At 40.1% G+C, this 18,480-nt stretch overlaps 2 protein-coding genes across 2 annotated transcripts; one reads left to right on the top strand and one right to left on the bottom strand.

Moving 5' to 3' along the window:
* Positions 1-3,782: 3,782 nt before the first annotated feature.
* Positions 3,783-12,925, bottom strand: LOC103710444 (eukaryotic translation initiation factor-like). Its single transcript, XM_017843622.3, has 9 exons — positions 12,501-12,925; positions 10,501-10,572; positions 10,053-10,148; positions 9,499-9,720; positions 6,664-6,761; positions 6,356-6,443; positions 5,893-6,243; positions 5,554-5,796; positions 3,783-5,231 (listed from the first exon to the last, which is right to left on the bottom strand). The coding sequence occupies exons 1-9, from the start codon at positions 12,699-12,701 to the stop codon at positions 4,194-4,196; spliced, it is 2,409 nt and encodes an 802-aa protein (XP_017699111.1). The 5' UTR covers positions 12,702-12,925; the 3' UTR covers positions 3,783-4,193.
* Positions 12,926-15,654: 2,729 nt separating this feature from the next.
* LOC103710440 (heat shock 70 kDa protein-like) lies at positions 15,655-17,984 on the top strand. The gene has a single exon (XM_008796142.4). It carries the CDS (start codon positions 15,809-15,811, stop codon positions 17,753-17,755), a length of 1,947 nt encoding a protein of 648 aa, XP_008794364.1. The 5' UTR covers positions 15,655-15,808; the 3' UTR covers positions 17,756-17,984.
* Positions 17,985-18,480: the final 496 nt, after the last annotated feature.

The raw sequence follows: 18,480 nt of genomic DNA on the forward strand, positions 1-18,480 counted from the left end.
ATTGAGATGATGACAGATGCCCAAGAAACCTCTCCTTTTTATCCACTCAGTTCTAAACATCTTTCACCAGTTGTCCCATGTGTTTGTTTCACAAATAATAAGAAAAATGATCAGTCTCAGGCTCTTTTTCAGAGCAAAAATGGAGGTAGTCAGAAGCTTTCCCCTATATTATATTATTAAGAAGAGGTAAATTTACACATAGGAAGAGGTGCAGAAGAATGTACAAAAGTAAGAGGAAAGAAGGAACCAAGAGAGACGAAATTCATGATAGAGAAATAAGATTCCTCCACAGTTGCTGATGATTCTCCTCTGTTTTTACTGAGCATATGCACTTCCAACTATAAAAAGTATGTAGTACCTTTTGAAGGATGAAGTAAATTGATCGATTCTTTTTGAGAAAAATTCTCTTATTTTATTGTTTGCAAATCTTTTAGCAGATAGTTGCAAGAAGTTGATCCCATGCACTTTTCTCCGACAATTTTTTTTTCATTGCTTCTCGTTTCTTTCTTTTCTTTTTGCATTCCTCCTAAAATTGCACAGCATATTCTATTTATTTCCTGGCCCCTATCTTCAACATTTTGACTTATTATTCACCCAGTTCCCGTTTCATAAAATTACCCTACTTGACCTCGGGTAACTTCAGAAACAACCAATGGTGTAACTGAAAATCGTAGCCACTTCTGCATGACAGATAAATAACATACTTTGGCGTCATTGACTTCATTTCCTGCAGCTTTCTTGAGATTGGAGCTTCCAAAGATGGATGACGACTCCTTCCACTACTAATGCATGAGTGCATTGATTACAGAAATTAGAAGATTAACTTCTCATATCTATCAAATCTTGTTCTGAAAAAATTTGGCAAAGTCATCACTTGACGGAGAGCCAAGTTTCAAGCTGCTCAAATATTTTCTATGGCCTTATCAAAATATCACAACCTCAATATTTTTATTTTGGTGAGCAAAAGCAGTCCGGATGTTATGCAAGTTGTCCACCTCCAAGCTACTCATCTCCTCTTTAGACTGTTATAATGGTAAAACCAGAGGCATGTTCTATAAATGGTTCAGAACAACGAGAAATATGAAATTTAGCATAGATGTTATGATGTTTACTGAAAATATAGATACATAAGATAATCATCACTGTAGATTGTAATTAAACACCGGTCATTGGTATAGATTGCAATTTAGCAGACCACGATTTTGTTGATAAATGGATGGAACTCCGAGAGATCAATAGAAGAAAAGAGGCACAAGGATCAACCAAATACTGGGGATGGTGGAGGACGCATATGGCACTTGCATTCGCGGTGCAGCACTGAGAAGGCCGGATCGTGGCTTACGATAAACATTGGAACCTGCCCCACCGCGGCTTTTCTCAGCTTCACCTCCTCCACCACCAGCTGCACCACCCTCTCCTTTGTGGCCCACCTTCCTCCGAGCATCCAACTCTTCACTCGCTTCCCCTCTCCTTCTGGCTTTGTTTGATTCGGTGGTCATATGCAGGCCTACAAGCACATCATTGCAGTCGGACAAATGGACTCATCAATTACCAGAGCAAAGGCAAAAGAAAAGGAAAGCCAAGCTTCTAAGGGTAATATATAATTTTTGTGCTAGTGGAATGGCATGCAAGGTTAGTTTCTTCTTTCACGAGGGATCGAGGCATCTGACCTTGAAGCCCTTGGCCTTCTGGTAGTTGTGGCAGTTGGTGAATTCCATTCTCTTTCGAGAGAGCCTTTTCGATGGCTGAACACCAGTGCGATTGGAATAATAGGACGAGGAGAAGCCATGAGAGAACTGTGGCCTTCATCTAGTACGTGTGACTGGGTAAGCAATGCTGGTTATGGCAGTTGAACAAGAGCTACATGGTTGGTCTTAAAGCCTGGCTAGTTTACTATGTATACATGTGAAGGCATCGAATCCCGCCAGGCATGAGCAGAGGAATAGATGCCGTGGGGTTCTTAGCCTGTGATCAGTGACCATAGTAAGATTGTTGGAAATGAGAATTCCATGACATTTTTCAGTTGTGGCTGGAGAAGGTCCATGTAGCTTTTGTCAGTAGTGGTGAAAGCAAAACGAATTTGGATCAAAGTGCAAATCAGTGTTACCCTGAAGGTCCACTGAAGGTCTCAGTGATCCACTGAAGCTCCATGCAAGCCTTTTGAGCAATGGGGTGACGCTGCTTAGTCATGTGGCATAGTACGGAAGATGCCTAAAAGAGGATGCTTGTAACTTGTTCATCACTTGCTTTGGGCAACAATTCTTGTGCTCCTCATTTTGTGAGCTTCGTTTTGTTTAAGGTTCGTTTTGTTTCGCTCCCAAGAAGGAACCTTAACAAATCATCCGCTTGCTCGCGAATACATGGATTCCTTTATCGGCCGAGGTAACTGTTTGGCTGGTTATTGTCACCTTTAGATGATCGTATATGCAACTTAATGCACAAAAAAGAACAAGATTCGATTTGATCGCTTAATTACATCTAAGTAAATATCAACATGATGATGCCTTTCAGCTACACGTCATTCCATCCCTGATCTCAAGCCAGCCAACCAATGGTAGTTTAAATGAAGAGGAGTCAAAATAGAAATCTACCAGAGAGGCACTAAAACAGGGCCCCCGATGCCAAAGATGGAACTGGAACTAAGAACGTGCAACAGCTCACATTCTCATGGATGGTAAAAGCACCAAATAAAGCACAAAAGAACTAATTCTCAAACAGTCTAGCTCTACATGTAACAACCTCGGACTTCATCCAAAATGGCTAGCCGATTTCTTGATCAGATATAAATACTCAAGATCTACCCAGTAAATAACCAATGTGGAACTAAACACACGCCCGCACAAGTCCTCACATACTCCTCCGATTTAAGCTCTGATGTTTTGTCGGCCTGTGATCAGCCTGAATAAATTTGTGCTACAGTATCTCTTAGTGCACTAGATTATAGACCAGATTTGCTCTAATACCATTTATAAACAACTTAGGACCTCACCCAAAATGGCTAGCCGGAAGGTATTATTTAGGTTTCTTAATTTTACATAATTATTTAAAATCTATTCAGCGAATAACCAATATAAGACTAAACACACGCTCGAATGAGTCCTCACACTACAGTCCACAATCATTACATGCAGCACAAACCAAATTTCAAGCATTCATCTGTATGTGCTCGCATCCCATTCTCAATGCCTCGAGCAGTCTAAGAAATGCTACCAATATTTCCAGTACGCAAGAACCTGGCACCGCTGTCTCCACACATAAAGTGAATGTAGGCGGCACGATGCACGCAATCATATCCGCGAAAAGGTTTGGCTGGCGATCTCTTAAATTATTAAATAGCAGCACAATGTCATCTTTGGCATTATAGTATCCTGCAGCTTCATCTACTTAAGCCCCCATTTCAAGATGTCAGACGGGTGGAACATGAGGAATTTCACCAAAGCAAACGAACGAACGCAAAGGTTTAATCTCGGAGTTGATCAATGATCTGCAACCCATCAAGTTTAGATTAAGAGGAACACTGCAAGTGCCTCACCTGGCAACAGCAAAAGCTTGAGAATGCCACAGACTTGAAGCCCGGAGAGAGATCTGCACAAATTACTGATTTATTTAATAATGAGAAGCCAAAAGCAAATAACCAATATATATTAATCTGCAGATAGGAAAACAAGGAAAAACCACCCGTTACTTCCTTGAGTGCAAGATCCCTGATGACTAGGGAAAAATGGATTGGAGGAATGGATTTGAAATCTAGATTCAGGGAGATTTTTGTCAAACATCAAACAGGTAAACAGGATACCCATTACGATAGCCTTGGCCAATCAAGCAAGAGACCTAAAACGACATGACAAAAATCTAGCTCTAAATACTATAAAGCATCAAATATTTTCAGCCCTGTTTATCTTGAGCTTCAAGCAAAATTAAGCTGTGGCTCAAGAGCAAATTCATGGCACCTTTTTCCCATCATCTTCAAACAATAATAAAAACTCATGTGACTCGCAAAAAATATACAACTTAAGAAGATTTCTTGTTCCTCAAATCTCCACTTACGAAAATTGTGGCACTACTTGCTTGCCTCATAGGAAAAAAGGGGGGGCAAAAAAAAAAAGAAAATAAGGGGAGTATCGGTTTAACCAGAGTCCCAGGAAGTTAGCACTACTACTATTCTGTTTTTGATGAGATAGCACTGCTACTATTCAGGAGAGAATATTCTTGCAGGCAGTGATGTATGCCGCCTGTGAACCTAATATTGCCTGACCAGATGGTTTTGCTTCTATATTTTTCATCACTGCATCAAACATTGCTGACCGGAACCTGGAATCTTCCACTTTCTTCATGATCTCCTCAACTACTTTGAAACCCAATCCACCAGCCAAAATCAGCCCTCCAATGACTTCACCAAAATAAGTAGGTGCTTTTGGCAAGTCTATACCTATGTCATCCAGCATCGACCCGTAAAGCAAGCACCCAGTCCCCAAGTCTTTTGGCGTAATAACCTTCTTGACAAACAAAAACTCCAGGAGCCTGACAACCGGATCGATGCAATTTAGGCCCTTCTCTAGAGCAAGATTGATGGCTTCTTTAACAACCTCAGGATGGTATTCAGGACTCTTCAACTCCTCAACACATTGCAATGCTTCATCAAGTATGCGGACATGGAAGTACTCCTCCAAAAGAGCAACTGTTTTCTTGTGCAGCCCATTGGGGTTGAATTTTGGAGCACCAACCATCTTCTCAGTTACTGGAGCAGCCATAGGAGGCACTGCACCAAGAGGCTTCAATGGCCCTAAATTTTGAACTGGTGTGTCAGCTGCACCTGAAACAAGATTTGGCAGATGGGATGGCAGCCTGGCATCACCACCCTGCAACAATGCACTAGCCTTACCAGTCATCAGGCCCCGACTACCCTGGGGAAGTAGCCTGGAATTGATGGGTGACGGCTTGCTGACCAAGGAACTCTGGCTGCGAAACGCATCACCTTTCGGCGTGGATTTGGAACGTGGAACTTCCCAGTTATCAGAATCTAACCCAGGCATTCCAGGCATCCTTCTTGTTCCAGGCATTCCAGGCATCATACCCCCAGTCCCAGGTCGGTTGATAGGGAAGGCTCCAGGACTAAGGCCTCCGAGAGTGCTTCCACTGCGGCTGTTTCTCATGTTTGCAGTTGCTCCTGGACGCAACCCAAGATTCTTTTCTGCCTCGGTGTGAATTTCAGTTATGGTCTTGGCTTTCACCTGCAAAACCAGAAGGAAGCCGAGACAATCCAAGGAAACAGTCAGAACTGGACATACTTTCAGTCAGCTCTGCAAACTAAAATCGGTCAGAAAACCAAATATTTGGTAATTTTCTTTTACATCACACAACCATTTTTTGTCTGAAATGTTGCATCATGCTCATTACTCCATTGAAACTTCTCAGAAATCAATCAAAATATACCCAAGATGTTGCATACTCTTTCCTGGTGAACTACATCATTTTTCTTTTGGATTTTAATTTCAAGACAGTCTAAATTCCCAAAGAGAATTTTGCTGAAATCAATGGATTTGGAAAGCTAACCTCTTCTCGTCGGGGAACCCAGTTGTTGGCACGCAAGTCAAGAACATCATGAACCATGAACCTCAACCGTGGTGCGAGCTGGGGATTTGTCATCAGCTCATTCAACCGGTTGAAATAGGCATCATTAAAGCGACGAGACTTTGGGCTCTCATCCAGCTGCTTACCAATGGTTTTGAAAAACTGACAGATTGCCTCAACATTTTCCTCAGCAGGACATGTCTTACCATCATGTCCCAGTAACTCCTGTTTGCACTAGCTGTATTAGGCATTTCTATCAAAATAAAATATCTTCAGATGTTAGAAAGAATCGATTACGAGAGAAGGAAAATATATATAAACCTGAACAATATGATGAACTATTTTCTCAGGCACCATTTTTTGCTTTAAAAGCTCCCCAATCAAGCGGATGTTCCCAAGTGTACGGAGCTTCACTAGTCTTTCTTTATTCATACGTTCCATTTCTTGATCTGGGCCAGTCAACTTTCTAACCTCGGCCCTCAGATCGTCAGAACCTTCAAAGGCCTCCTGACAATTGTTTAAGAGTATCCGCTTGAATGTGATCTCCTTTCCCCCAGCTTCTTCTGGAGGAAATGGCAGAAGCTTTTCATTTAGATCAGAACACAGTAGAGCATACATGGGACAGAAGGTAGGTTCCAAAACTGCTTTCTCAAATATAAGCATGATGACACCCTGCAACATTTGTTTGTTAAACAGATAAATTTTGCAACTGGAAGTACCTAACAATACCATATCACATTTTTTATGAGAAAAGGTTCTTAAATTGTACAAAAAACATTGCTACCTTTAGAATATCAGGTGTGGTGATTCCTGCATCGATCAGCTGACCCTTGAGAACATCAAATTTCTCCGGTGTCAATTTGTTCAGTATACTGCATAAAAATAAACAGATAATATGTATTACATTGATTCAGAGTGTTTCCATTGCATAATACAATAGCAATTAAATAAAGGACAACAAAAAAGAAGATGCAAATAGTAAGAGAATAATTTCAGGGTAACTAATAATGCAAATATCTATCAGCCTTTCCAGGGACTAAAAAGCATATTAATATTTCCCAGCAGGCTAAACTAAGCATTCATATCCATTACCCCTTTACTGTTTTCAGAACCTGTTCTTTCTCAGAGAGATTGCCTCTTCGGGCAGACCATGGCACTTCAGCCTTGATTAGTGCAGGAGCAGTTCCTGCCTGTTAGATCACAAAAGCAGCATCAAATGTCAGAGAAAAATTAAAGAGTTAAGAACATAAACTAAGAAAAAAAACAAAATATACAATTTGGTCATGACACATATTTCACAAAAAAAAAATCAGAATAAAAATGCTTTAAGGGGGCAAAAGGAGGTAAAGCCATTTGCTGGTCGCAGGTAAAAGATTTCATGCATTAAAAACAAACAGAATTCCAGATTCCAAATTCATCACATAATTTCTACGCCACAGACGACTACAAGTTGAAGTCAGATTACAGATCAATGTTTATGTACAAGTAACTTGCTCGGACAGAGGACATACTACATAGAGAAAAACAAAAAGCAAGTATAAAATAGCATGCCCAAGCAATTATCAAAATACTTTAACGAACATAATAATAAAGCTTGCAGAAGAAAATTGAATAAAGAATCCTACTCATTCTTAATGTTGAAGGATGGCAGGACTTGACAATTGAAATTTTCTTTTAAAAAATATGATAATATTACCAAGAACAATACTGATATAATTCACATTATGGCAGTATTTACTCTTTCTATTATATTATTTGCCTTTTCATATCTTGAAATTAAAAAAGGACAGAAATAAACTCCCAGCAACAAAATATATGAAAAAGAAAATCATATTATGCAAAATAAAATAACATTTTATGAATGTCTCCACAACTTCCCACAGTATTATCTCAAGCACTTTAGATTTTTTTTTTAAGCCCTTCAGAGTTCAACTCATGCAAAACTAAACACTGAAATGCTCCACGCAGATGAAAACAATGTTGGACATGGCCAGCAGTTCCACAGAGCAATTTAAGTATGTCCGCTTTAAGTTTCTGGGACATGGTCAGAATATTTGTGTGTGTCCTCTTTTAAAAAGTTACTTCACATAACAAATAATTATTAACCTAAGTTGCAATTAGGAATATCACGATATAATATTGACTAAAAGAATACCAAATCAAAGTGTAGCAGAACACAAGGCATGTAAACAGCTCTCTCTGACCAATCAAGCTACTCAACAAGCTTGGCGATATGAAGAAGTTAAATGCTTTCCCATAAATAGATGCTGATGTTCCATCTAAGAACAAGAAAATAACTTTTGTGTTGGTGATAGATCAATGGTGCACATCAATCTTAGATGTCCAATATTCATTGCTTCCATCTTAGATTTGTGATAGAAATATTGAGATGTTGACTTTCCACAGATAGTAAAGGTCAAAATCCCCTGGACTATCATTTTCGCATCTCCTTATTTTATTAAGACTATATCCAGAACAAGAAGACTTCTTTCAAAATATCTGTCTCCCTTGTCTTTACCAAATTAAATGCCCAATTCTGATGGAAGTTTTAATTGATATATAACCCAAACAAATTGGTTTCAAAATGGATCGAATTAGTCACAGCCCGTCAATTATACAGGGCTGGAAGATCCACAGAAAATTATAAAATGATACAAAAGGATGCTAAAACATCATACCTTTGTTCTGCAAGTTTTTACTTTGAACAATGATACTTAGCTGAATGTTTCTGATTTATTAAATGAAAAAATGTTTCATAAAAAAGTCTGGATGCTAAAGATCGGATATAATTTGTCACAAATCACAATGATATATTATGTGTAACATGGACAGAGGGAGTACATCTAGACTGCTGAAAATGGATCTAAGAAGAGTCTGCCCAATACACAAGTTGTATGAATGTACAAAGTTGCTTCAAGTCGATTTCAATAGTACGCAAGTTGTTTCAGATCTTCGAATGAACAGTGAACTGTCTAAAACAAATGGGTCTCAATCGGTCTTCAAGTCGATTTCAATAGTACGCAAGTTGTTTCAGATCTTCGAATGAAGAGTGAACTGTCTAAAACAAATGGGTCTCAATCGGTCTTCAAGCCTGTGTACATATTTTCTGCATGTCTTCTTTCATACAAACAGAATCTGTGCTGGTAGCTCAAATGATTCAAATGTTTCGATAATGACATGATTTCATACCATCATATTTTTCTTCAGCATTCTAACTGAAACCCTATACCAAGATTTAAATAATACAATAACTGACCTATCTCCAACTGGAAGAAACATATGAACAAGACAAAACATTCAACTAGCAGAATGAGTAGATTTACTTCCAACTGGAAGAATCAGAACAACAAGGCATAAACATTCAACCAGCAGAATGAACAGTTTTTTCTCCTCTTTCTTTTTTAGTTTAGTGACAGTTCATCATAAATTGTCCAAGATTACTAGATCGAGCACAGGCATTTTTTTAGTCCAAGAGCTGGTTGCTTCTGTTTAGATTTACAAGAAAAAAGTTATTGCACATTCAATTTAAACAAATAGGTGCAAAACAAGCTAGCAAAGGTGTATAATCATATCAACTTGAATGAAGCAATGAAAAAGTCTGGATGGGCATGACATGAGAACATCAATTTTCTACGTGATAAAGCTTGAAACAAGGTGTAAAGGCACATAAATCAAAACAGGTTGGTTGAAGTGATTTATAGCTACACTAGTCAGACACAAACAAGTCCTATCCCATTTGGTTTGGCTTTATAATAATGCGCATAGTCAAATTTCTACATGCATCATGGACCAAGAAGAAAAGAGCTTACACATAATACAGAGCAACAAATTAGGCCACCCCCACCCCTTTTTGGGGAGGGGGTATTAAAGGAAAATAAAAGAATGGTCAAGGAAATCACAAGAAAAAACTAAAACATTATTAATTACCCCTTGGCTGGAAGATACTTGAACTCTTGAAGAAGACTCGGAGCTCAACTGGTCCTGCCTATTTAGTTGTTCTGGTTGTCTTCTGTTGGAAGCATATGACTCCTTATTATCACGAATTGTATCCCAAGATCGCTCATCTCCAACTGAGGATGGTTTCCCTGATTGGCCACGCCAATCACGATTGTCTGGCTTGGAATAGCGAATAGGTGATAGACTTTGCAACTAAGAGATGAAAGCAAATATCAAAAGGAGAATAAATAATAAAAGCACATAGTAAGAAAATTGTTTCTATGTAAAATAATGCAAGCATTATACTCTCCAAAGGCATCTCTTTGTAAGGAACTGTATTGGTCCATGCAATAGACATTGTTGGATACCAAGATAGTCAAAATACTGTCCAGGAAAACTCAGACTATATACATGCATGTATATCTACATCATACAGATTATATAGATACATGCACACATATATATATATATGGGGAACATCTGTATGAAATATTTCCATTTGAATGACACATGCATATTCAAAGGATAAGACTGAAAAATCTTACATTTGCATCACCACGAACCCAACTCTGATCTTCACCATGAAGTTCTTCCTCAATCTCTTGCTTGATTTTCAAGATATCTTCCGGTGCTTGAGCTGCCTATGATAAGGCAACAATAATCAGACCCAAGACATATGACAGATAACAAGAGACATGAAGTACGAAGCGCATAACTGGTTCACAAGATGCATCTAACAAAAATGCCTAGCTTTCAGAAATTTTCCTGGCAATTGATATAAATCCTAGTGGTGGCAAAATATTGGGAAACTGTTTGAAGACATTACAAAAATTTCTATTAAGAATAACAATCAAATGATCATCAGCCCAAAAATTTAGTAGACATCTCTTAAAAGGCTTCTACATCACAGCTGTAATAAAAGAGCATACCTCTCGGATAATGCATGAAGCCAAAGATCAGGATAATAAATAGCCTATATCCATAAGAGAATACCTCTCGGAGTTGTAAAAGTTGGTCCCTTGAATAACAAATTTGCCCACGAGCCTCAAAGCGTGAATCTCCAGTCTGCAGCAGAATCATCAAAATCAGGCTATAAAAATCCAAAACAGCATCTTGAATTTAGTACATCCAAGGAATCAAAACTAAAGAAGATTTGCCATGGCATAAGCCATCAAAAAGCATATAGAGAAGAGCGCATATTCACAAGTTTTTATGACCACAAAGTTTCAATTTGACAGTTGCTTATAATGCTATCATCGAATAATGGATCCCAAAGTTGGCACACAAACTAAGACGTACTGGGAAAGATGTCTGTTAGAAAACAGAACATGTTATGTAATTATTTATCCTGGTGTATAGATATATACCTCCACTTCTGGAGATTGTTTTACTATGATCATGGTTCAACTCCAAAAATTTCCATGTTGCAATTACTTCTTATCTAAATAACCAAAAAATATTAGGAGAAAATCGCTTTCCATATGCCAAGAAAGTAGAAACAGTAAAATCTCCAAAAACACACTTAGCAGCCTAACCATTCAATATTCTTGAAAAATAACATTTAAACTAACTATTTTAACATCCATTCCACATTATATATAAAAAATAAATGATGCAACCCATTCCACAAGTGCCGAGGGGAGGGACATGGAAGTTAGAGATATTCATGCTTACACCCATAAAAACACAAAGGCAAAATAAAAATGCAGTATGTGACCTTAAAGTGGCTAAGTTCAAGTGTACTACTATTATATACAAAAAACACACTCATCTGGCTTCTTATATAAATGGAGAAATGCATTACTTGTATACAACTTGGCATTCCAATAGATATTCTAACAACCTAGGACCTTACTCAAAGTGGCTTGCCGAAAAATATTATTTGAGTTTTTTGATTCTGTATAAGTACCCAAGATCTTCTCGGCGAATAACCGATGTGAGACTAAACATATGCCCGTATGAGTCCTCACATATTTTTCTCGTTCAAGCTCTGACGTCCTTGTCGGGCTAAGAGTTCAAATCCATTCAAATCTAATCACAAACACCGTGATCGACTCGTGGTCAACATCCATGAACCTATATTGCAGTGTCCCCTAGAGCCGAGTTTGCTCTGATATCATTTGTAACAACACAGGATCTCATCCAAAATGGCTAGCCAAAAAGTATCTTTTGAGTTCCTTAATCCTATATAAGTATCCAAAATCTTCTCAGCGAATAACCAATATGGGACTAAATACATGCCTGCACGGGTCCTCACAGATATCATGGCTAACTTCACAAAAATTTAAGTTATTACTTACTGGAAAGTTACAGATTACAGATCATATGCCAAGTAATCAAACTAATCCCCTAAAAAAATGGACTACCTGATAGTAAAAATCCTTAAACATACTATTAGTTAGTGGGATATTCGACATTATCAGTAATCAAACACATAACCAACTTGACTCCACGAAGACCTATTGAATATAAGAATTTCCGCAGATAAGGTTTCAAGAAGAGGGTCATCCTGATAAAATCGCCCATGTATCAATACCAAATGAAAGAGCTTCTCTGTTCCCCAGCTCTAATCACTTACACTATCAAAACGAATTTATTTTCAACACCAAATATTGAATAAACAATCGGGAAACGCCCTGGACAGCATAAAAAAGCTATCTTTGAGCTTCTTAGAATCCTCGGACAGAAGGCCAAATAAAAAAAAGTTAGAAAAAGGAAAAAAATACAATGAAACGTAAGTCAAGATTCCACTTCTAAACCCTATCATGACCTTTCGAGAATCCAACTTTTCCAAGAAATCGACGTCATTCGAGACCAAAAGCATCAGATAAAGCACCAAGAAACCCGTCGGAGCAATCCACGAATCTAACAGACCGATCAAAACCCTAGCACCCAAACGATCCGTACGTACCCTCAAACTCTCAAAAAGAGAGAAAAGGACCCAACTTTGGACGATGCGGAGAAACCTAGATCCGGGGGAGAGGGGTGCTTACCTGGCCGGTGCCGGCGCCGGCATGGGGGCCGAGGAAGCCGATGTCGGAGGGTGAGAAGGAGATCAGGGACGACGACCCTCCGCCGGTGGCGGCGGCGGGGGCTGCAAAGGCGGGGGAGTCGAAGCGGGGGGCGAGGAGTCTGCTGCCTCGGATGCCGCCACCACCAGGCCTCAAGCTAATGACCGTCTGATCCGACTGCATACCTCGCTCGATCCGTTCTCGCCGTACTAATGGGATCGCCTCGGCCGTCCGATCAAATCGCGGGACACGGAAGGAAGGGCGCGAGACACGGTAAGGGAGAGAAGCCTTCGGCGAAGCCTCCTCTCTCTCTAGACGAGAAGGGGAAAGAGCAGAAAAGGAGGAGCGAGGACACGGAGAAGAGCCCCTTATGCTATTCGGTGGGATTTTAGGGTTTTGATGAGGGCGTTTTGGGGATCTGGGCGCCCGCATTGGTCTTAACATTCCGATAGATCCGCTTTGCTTTTTAGAGAACTTTTTCGGCGGAATTGGAGCCATTGGACAGCTCGTCCGCTGTGGCGCCTTTCTCTCAAGGTACCAAATCTGGCCCGGATATAGTTTTATTAACAAATCTTGAATTAAACTCATTAAAAAATAAACTTGAATCTCCACTCAATTTAATTTATTTTAAATCATTTTTTTCTAATCTATCCCGGTCTTTCGATCCATCTGATTTGGACATGAACTAATCCATGTTGACTGAATTTAAGAACATGTTTGTATGAGTGCTAATAATGAATTAAAATTTAGCCTGCCAGTTACGTTTAATATCTATATTTGATATTTTAAAGAAACCGTTAAATGCTTAAAGGCCACTATGATTGTATTAGCGCCAATAATGAATTGCAATCCAAATTTTTGGCCATAATAAATTAAATTTTTTTTTACATACATACATATATATATATATATATATATATATATATATATATATATATATATATATATATATATATATATATATATATATATATATATATATATATATATATATATATATATATATATATATATATATATATATATATATATATATTAAAATATATAAAATTATATGAATATTTTTGTAAAATTGCTATTTACATAAATACCCTCATAAAATACTTATTTTACATGTATATCCTTATTTTTCTTTATATATATATATATACACCATCTAATGTAGTTAAAAAATAAACAATTTAAAAAAAAAGCAGTTTTGTAAGAGTATTCATACAATTATGCATATTTAGGAGGGTATATACTTAAAAAATATAATAATAAATGATAAAAAATTAGTAAAGATAATTTAGTTATTTTTAATAAAAAAGATGATAAAAAAAGATTAATATTATCATGTCATATAATCTCATGTTAATATCAACTCTTATAGAATGAATTATTTTGCTTTTATGAAATTTTCATCTCAAAAACAAATACAACTTAATATTTACAAATCACTAAAAAATATTTTACTAATTTAAATATCTATAAAAATTTAAATTTGATATGCTTTAATTTTTTAAAAATAATGAAGAATATATAGATGTCATGGTCTCATAGATTCAATAATGATAATTATTTCAAAATTAAATGAAGAATAGCATTATCAAAATAATCACCTAATATTCCAACTTGATCGAGTCATGATCTTAAAAAAAAATTAACAATGTGGCTCATTTTTATTTTTGACTTGTCATTCAATTGAATCATAAATGACTTCCAACCGAGTTTTAACCTTTTTTTAATAGATTTGCTGAATGTATACCCTTCTAAATATATAAAATTACATGAATATCCACATAAAATTAGTATTTACGTATATATCTTTATTTTTTTTTGCATATCTACCCATAGGGATATTTCAGTCATTTTAGTTTTAAACTATTTATTTTTTAATAATGTTAGATGATATGGGTACATATGCAAAAAAAAGAAAATTATACATGCAAATAATAGTTTTATGATAGTATTCATGTAATTTTATATATTTGGAGGATATACATGCAAAAAATCCTAAATGAAAATTTAGCATGTTTGCAAGCCACAATGTTTAATAACTATATTTGATAATTAAAAGAAATCATTTAATGCTAGTTGAAAATGGCAACTTAGATTGAGGTCTGCGACTTGATGCTTTATTTTGATTTTTCAAACAAATCTGATTCTAGTTCCTAGCTCAAAATTATAATCATATGTCATCCGAATGTATGGAAAAGAAAAATTTAATAAAGTTTGTTGATTAAGCTTTGTGATATGCCTTGGAATCTATCCTAGTCAACGTGGCATGGCAAATGGCAATCAATAAGAGTTTGCAGTACGGCTTGCAATAAGAGCACATAAAAGGTATTCAAATTCTTTCCAAGTAGCACTTGTTAAAGCTTAGCTTATGATCCATACAGTTACTGATCTATTAGGGCACATGCACGTCTTACTCGGCAACAGATGCCGACCCTTGTCTATATAAATAATGCTTACATGCTGCGACTTTTCTACTCTGAAATTTCGACTGCTTTTTTTTGAGATCTTTATCTAATTTAGGTTTTGAAGAATCTTCGGTTGGACATACTTCGATAATTGGGCTTCGAGCACAACCACCATCATTCAACTCATCTTCTCTAGAGACTAATAGGGAACTCAGGCCTACTTTGCCGATCAGTATAGAATCTTAATGGCCAGCAAGCAATTTAGAGGCCGATTTTAGCAGCTATATTTTTGCAATGGAAGAAAAGGCCACGCCAGATTAATGTGAAAACAGATAAATAATATTGAAAAAATATTCGGCAGCGCTTGCATCACGCCTACGCCACAGCAGTATCACCTCGAAACTTCTCCTGAATTCGCCGCCGCGCGTGATCTCGCGCGAACGCCACGCGTCTCCAAGACGGGCCCACCTCCCAGCCACCTGTCGGCCATCAGTTCCAACCTCGTACGCACCCTCGGGTTCCAGACTGCGCCCGCAGCTTCCAGAGCACCCGTTCACGAATCAAGAAGCTGCTCGAACCATTTCCATTTCCCGAACTACCCTCGCCTCTTTTCTCCCGCAACTTGTATTTTTTCCCGTAAATTCAGCCAATTTTAGGGGTATTTGTTCGGCTACATTTTCCACAACGATCTCCTCCCATCACCTATAAATGGCGTCTCCCGCCACCTCGCTCCCGCCACACACAGGAGAAGAAGAAGAAGATCGAAACAAAACCAGGACACACAAAAGAAGAAGAGATTGCCATCATCTTTCGAGGGATTCATTCTAATTCTCTCGAAGCTAACAAGAGGAAAGAAATAGTGTCGAAGAGAGGAAGTAATTAACGATGGCCGCCGGCAAGGTAGGGAAGGCCATTGGGATCGACCTCGGCACTACCTATAGTTGTGTAGGGGTGTGGCTGAACGACCGGGTGGAGATCATCGCCAACGACCAGGGGAACCGGACCACCCCATCGTATGTGGCCTTCACCGAAACGGAGCGGCTCGTCGGCGACGCGGCCAAGAACCAGGTGGCTATGAACCCCCACAACACCGTCTTTGACGCCAAGCGCCTCATCGGCCGCCGGTTCTCCGACCCCTCCGTGCAGTCGGACATGAAGCTCTGGCCCTTCCGAGTCGTCCCCGGCCCCGGCGACAAGCCCCTCATCGTCGTCACCTACAAGGGCGAGGAGAAGCGCTTCGCCCCCGAGGAGATCTCCTCCATGGTTCTCGCCAAGATGCGCGAGGTCGCTGAGGCCTTCGTCGGCCACTCCATCAAGGATGCCGTCATCACCGTCCCGGCCTACTTCAACGACTCCCAGCGCCAGGCCACCAAGGACGCCGGCGCCATCGCCGGCCTCAACGTCATCCGCATGATCAACGAGCCCACCGCCGCCGCCATCGCCTACGGCCTCGACAAAAAGGCCGGCCGTACCGGCGAGCGCAACGTCCTCATCTTCGACCTGGGCGGCGGCACCTTCGACGTCTCCCTCCTCACCATCGAGGAGGGCATCTTCGAGGTCAAGGCCACCGCCGGCGACACCCACCTCGGCGGCGAGGACTTTGACAACCGCCTTGTCAACCACTTCGTCGCCGAGTTCAAGCGCAAGCACAAGAAGGACATCACCGGCAACGCCCGCGCCCTCCGCCGTCTCCGCACAGCCTGCGAGCGTGCGAAGCGCACCCTCTCCTCCACCACCCAGACCACCGTCGAGATCGACTCCCTGTACGAAGGGATCGACTTCTACGCCACCGTCACCCGGGCTCGATTCGAGGAATTGAACATGGACCTGTTCCGGCGATGCATGGAGCCGGTGGAGAAGGTCCTCCGGGACGCCAAGATCGACAAAGGCCAGGTCCACGAAGTGGTTCTAGTTGGGGGATCCACGAGAATCCCCAAAGTCCAGCAGCTCTTGCAGGACTTCTTCAATGGGAAGGATCTCTGCAAGAGCATCAATCCCGACGAGGCCGTGGCCTACGGGGCCGCGGTCCAGGCCGCTATTCTGAGCGGGGAGGCCAACGAGAAGGTGCAGGACCTGCTCCTTCTGGACGTCACGCCACTCAGTCTCGGTCTCGAGACCGCCGGCGGGGTGATGACCGTCCTCATCCCGAGGAACACCACCATCCCCACCAAGAAGGAGCAGATCTTCACCACCTACTCCGACAACCAGCCCGGCGTCCTCATCCAGGTCTACGAGGGCGAGCGGGCGAGGACCAAAGACAACAACTTGCTCGGCAAATTCGAGCTCACCGGGATTCCTCCGGCGCCGAGGGGTGTGCCGCAGATCAATGTCTGCTTCGACATCGATGCCAATGGCATCCTGAACGTATCGGCCGAGGATAAGACTGCGGGGGTGAAGAACAAGATCACGATCACCAACGACAAAGGGAGGCTGAGCAAGGAGGAGATCGAGAAGATGGTGAAGGACGCGGAGAGGTATAAAGCAGAGGATGAGGAGGTCAAGAAGAAGGTGGAGGCGAAGAATGCTTTGGAGAACTACGCCTACAATATGAGGAATACGGTGAGGGATGACAAGATAAAGGATAAGTTGTCCGAGGGAGATAGGGAGAAGATAGAGAAGGCAGTGGAGGAAACCATTGCATGGTTGGAGGGGAATCAGCTCGCCGAGGTGGACGAGTTGGAGCACAAGCTCAAGGAATTGGAGGAGCTCTGCAACCCAATCATAGCCAGGATGTACCAGGAGGGTGGTGGAGCCGCGGCTGGGGGATATGGAAGCACTACTGGTGGCTCCAGCGGAACAGGGGCTGGGCCTAAGATAGAAGAGGTGGACTGAATCCAGCTGTTTTGAGCCTTAACATGTTACTCGTTCTAGTTAGGCTTTGCTTAGCTCTGGCTTTGTTCGTTTCTGTTTTCTTTTTCATCGTTGAGAGAGTGAAGGCATATTTGTGCTATTATTACCTCTTTTTGATGTAATGATAATGCTTGTTACGTCGGACGGAGATGAATGCTTGTACTTGGAAGCATGCATGATAAAAGAATAGCCCTATTTATTTAGATGGTAATGATTTCCTTGTAATACGTTACTACTGCTTTGTTCCGAGCTGACGAGTATTAGGCAGCCGAGGGAAGGTTTCGCATCAACTGCGGCATTTGTGTGGGGCTTTTACTCACAAACTATATCAAATTGGAGTAGCGAGGCATAATCGTGGCTTGAAACAACCGCGATGCAGGGGTAAATAAGGCTTGCGGGGATAAGCGTTATAGCGGTTTTTACTAGTAAGAAGTGTAGAAAATGTATGTATTTTTAGAATAATTTTATTTTTTCATATGAGAGAAATAATTTTACTGACACAATTAATTTAATCGAGATGTAGATATATCTCTATCTCTTTTAACTCAAAGCTTTGGCTCGCAATTTCATTTTTATCGTTGTGGAATTGTACCAAGATTGAGTCCTAGGCCCAATTTTTATCAACTTTAGGATGGCCCCTTTCAATATACCTTTTTGCCTATCTTCTTATAATACCTCAGCGAATGAAGAGCTTATTATTTTTTTAC

The sequence above is a fragment of the Phoenix dactylifera genome, chromosome 7, assembly GCF_009389715.1.
Source record: "Phoenix dactylifera cultivar Barhee BC4 chromosome 7, palm_55x_up_171113_PBpolish2nd_filt_p, whole genome shotgun sequence".
NCBI lineage: Eukaryota > Viridiplantae > Streptophyta > Magnoliopsida > Arecales > Arecaceae > Phoenix > Phoenix dactylifera.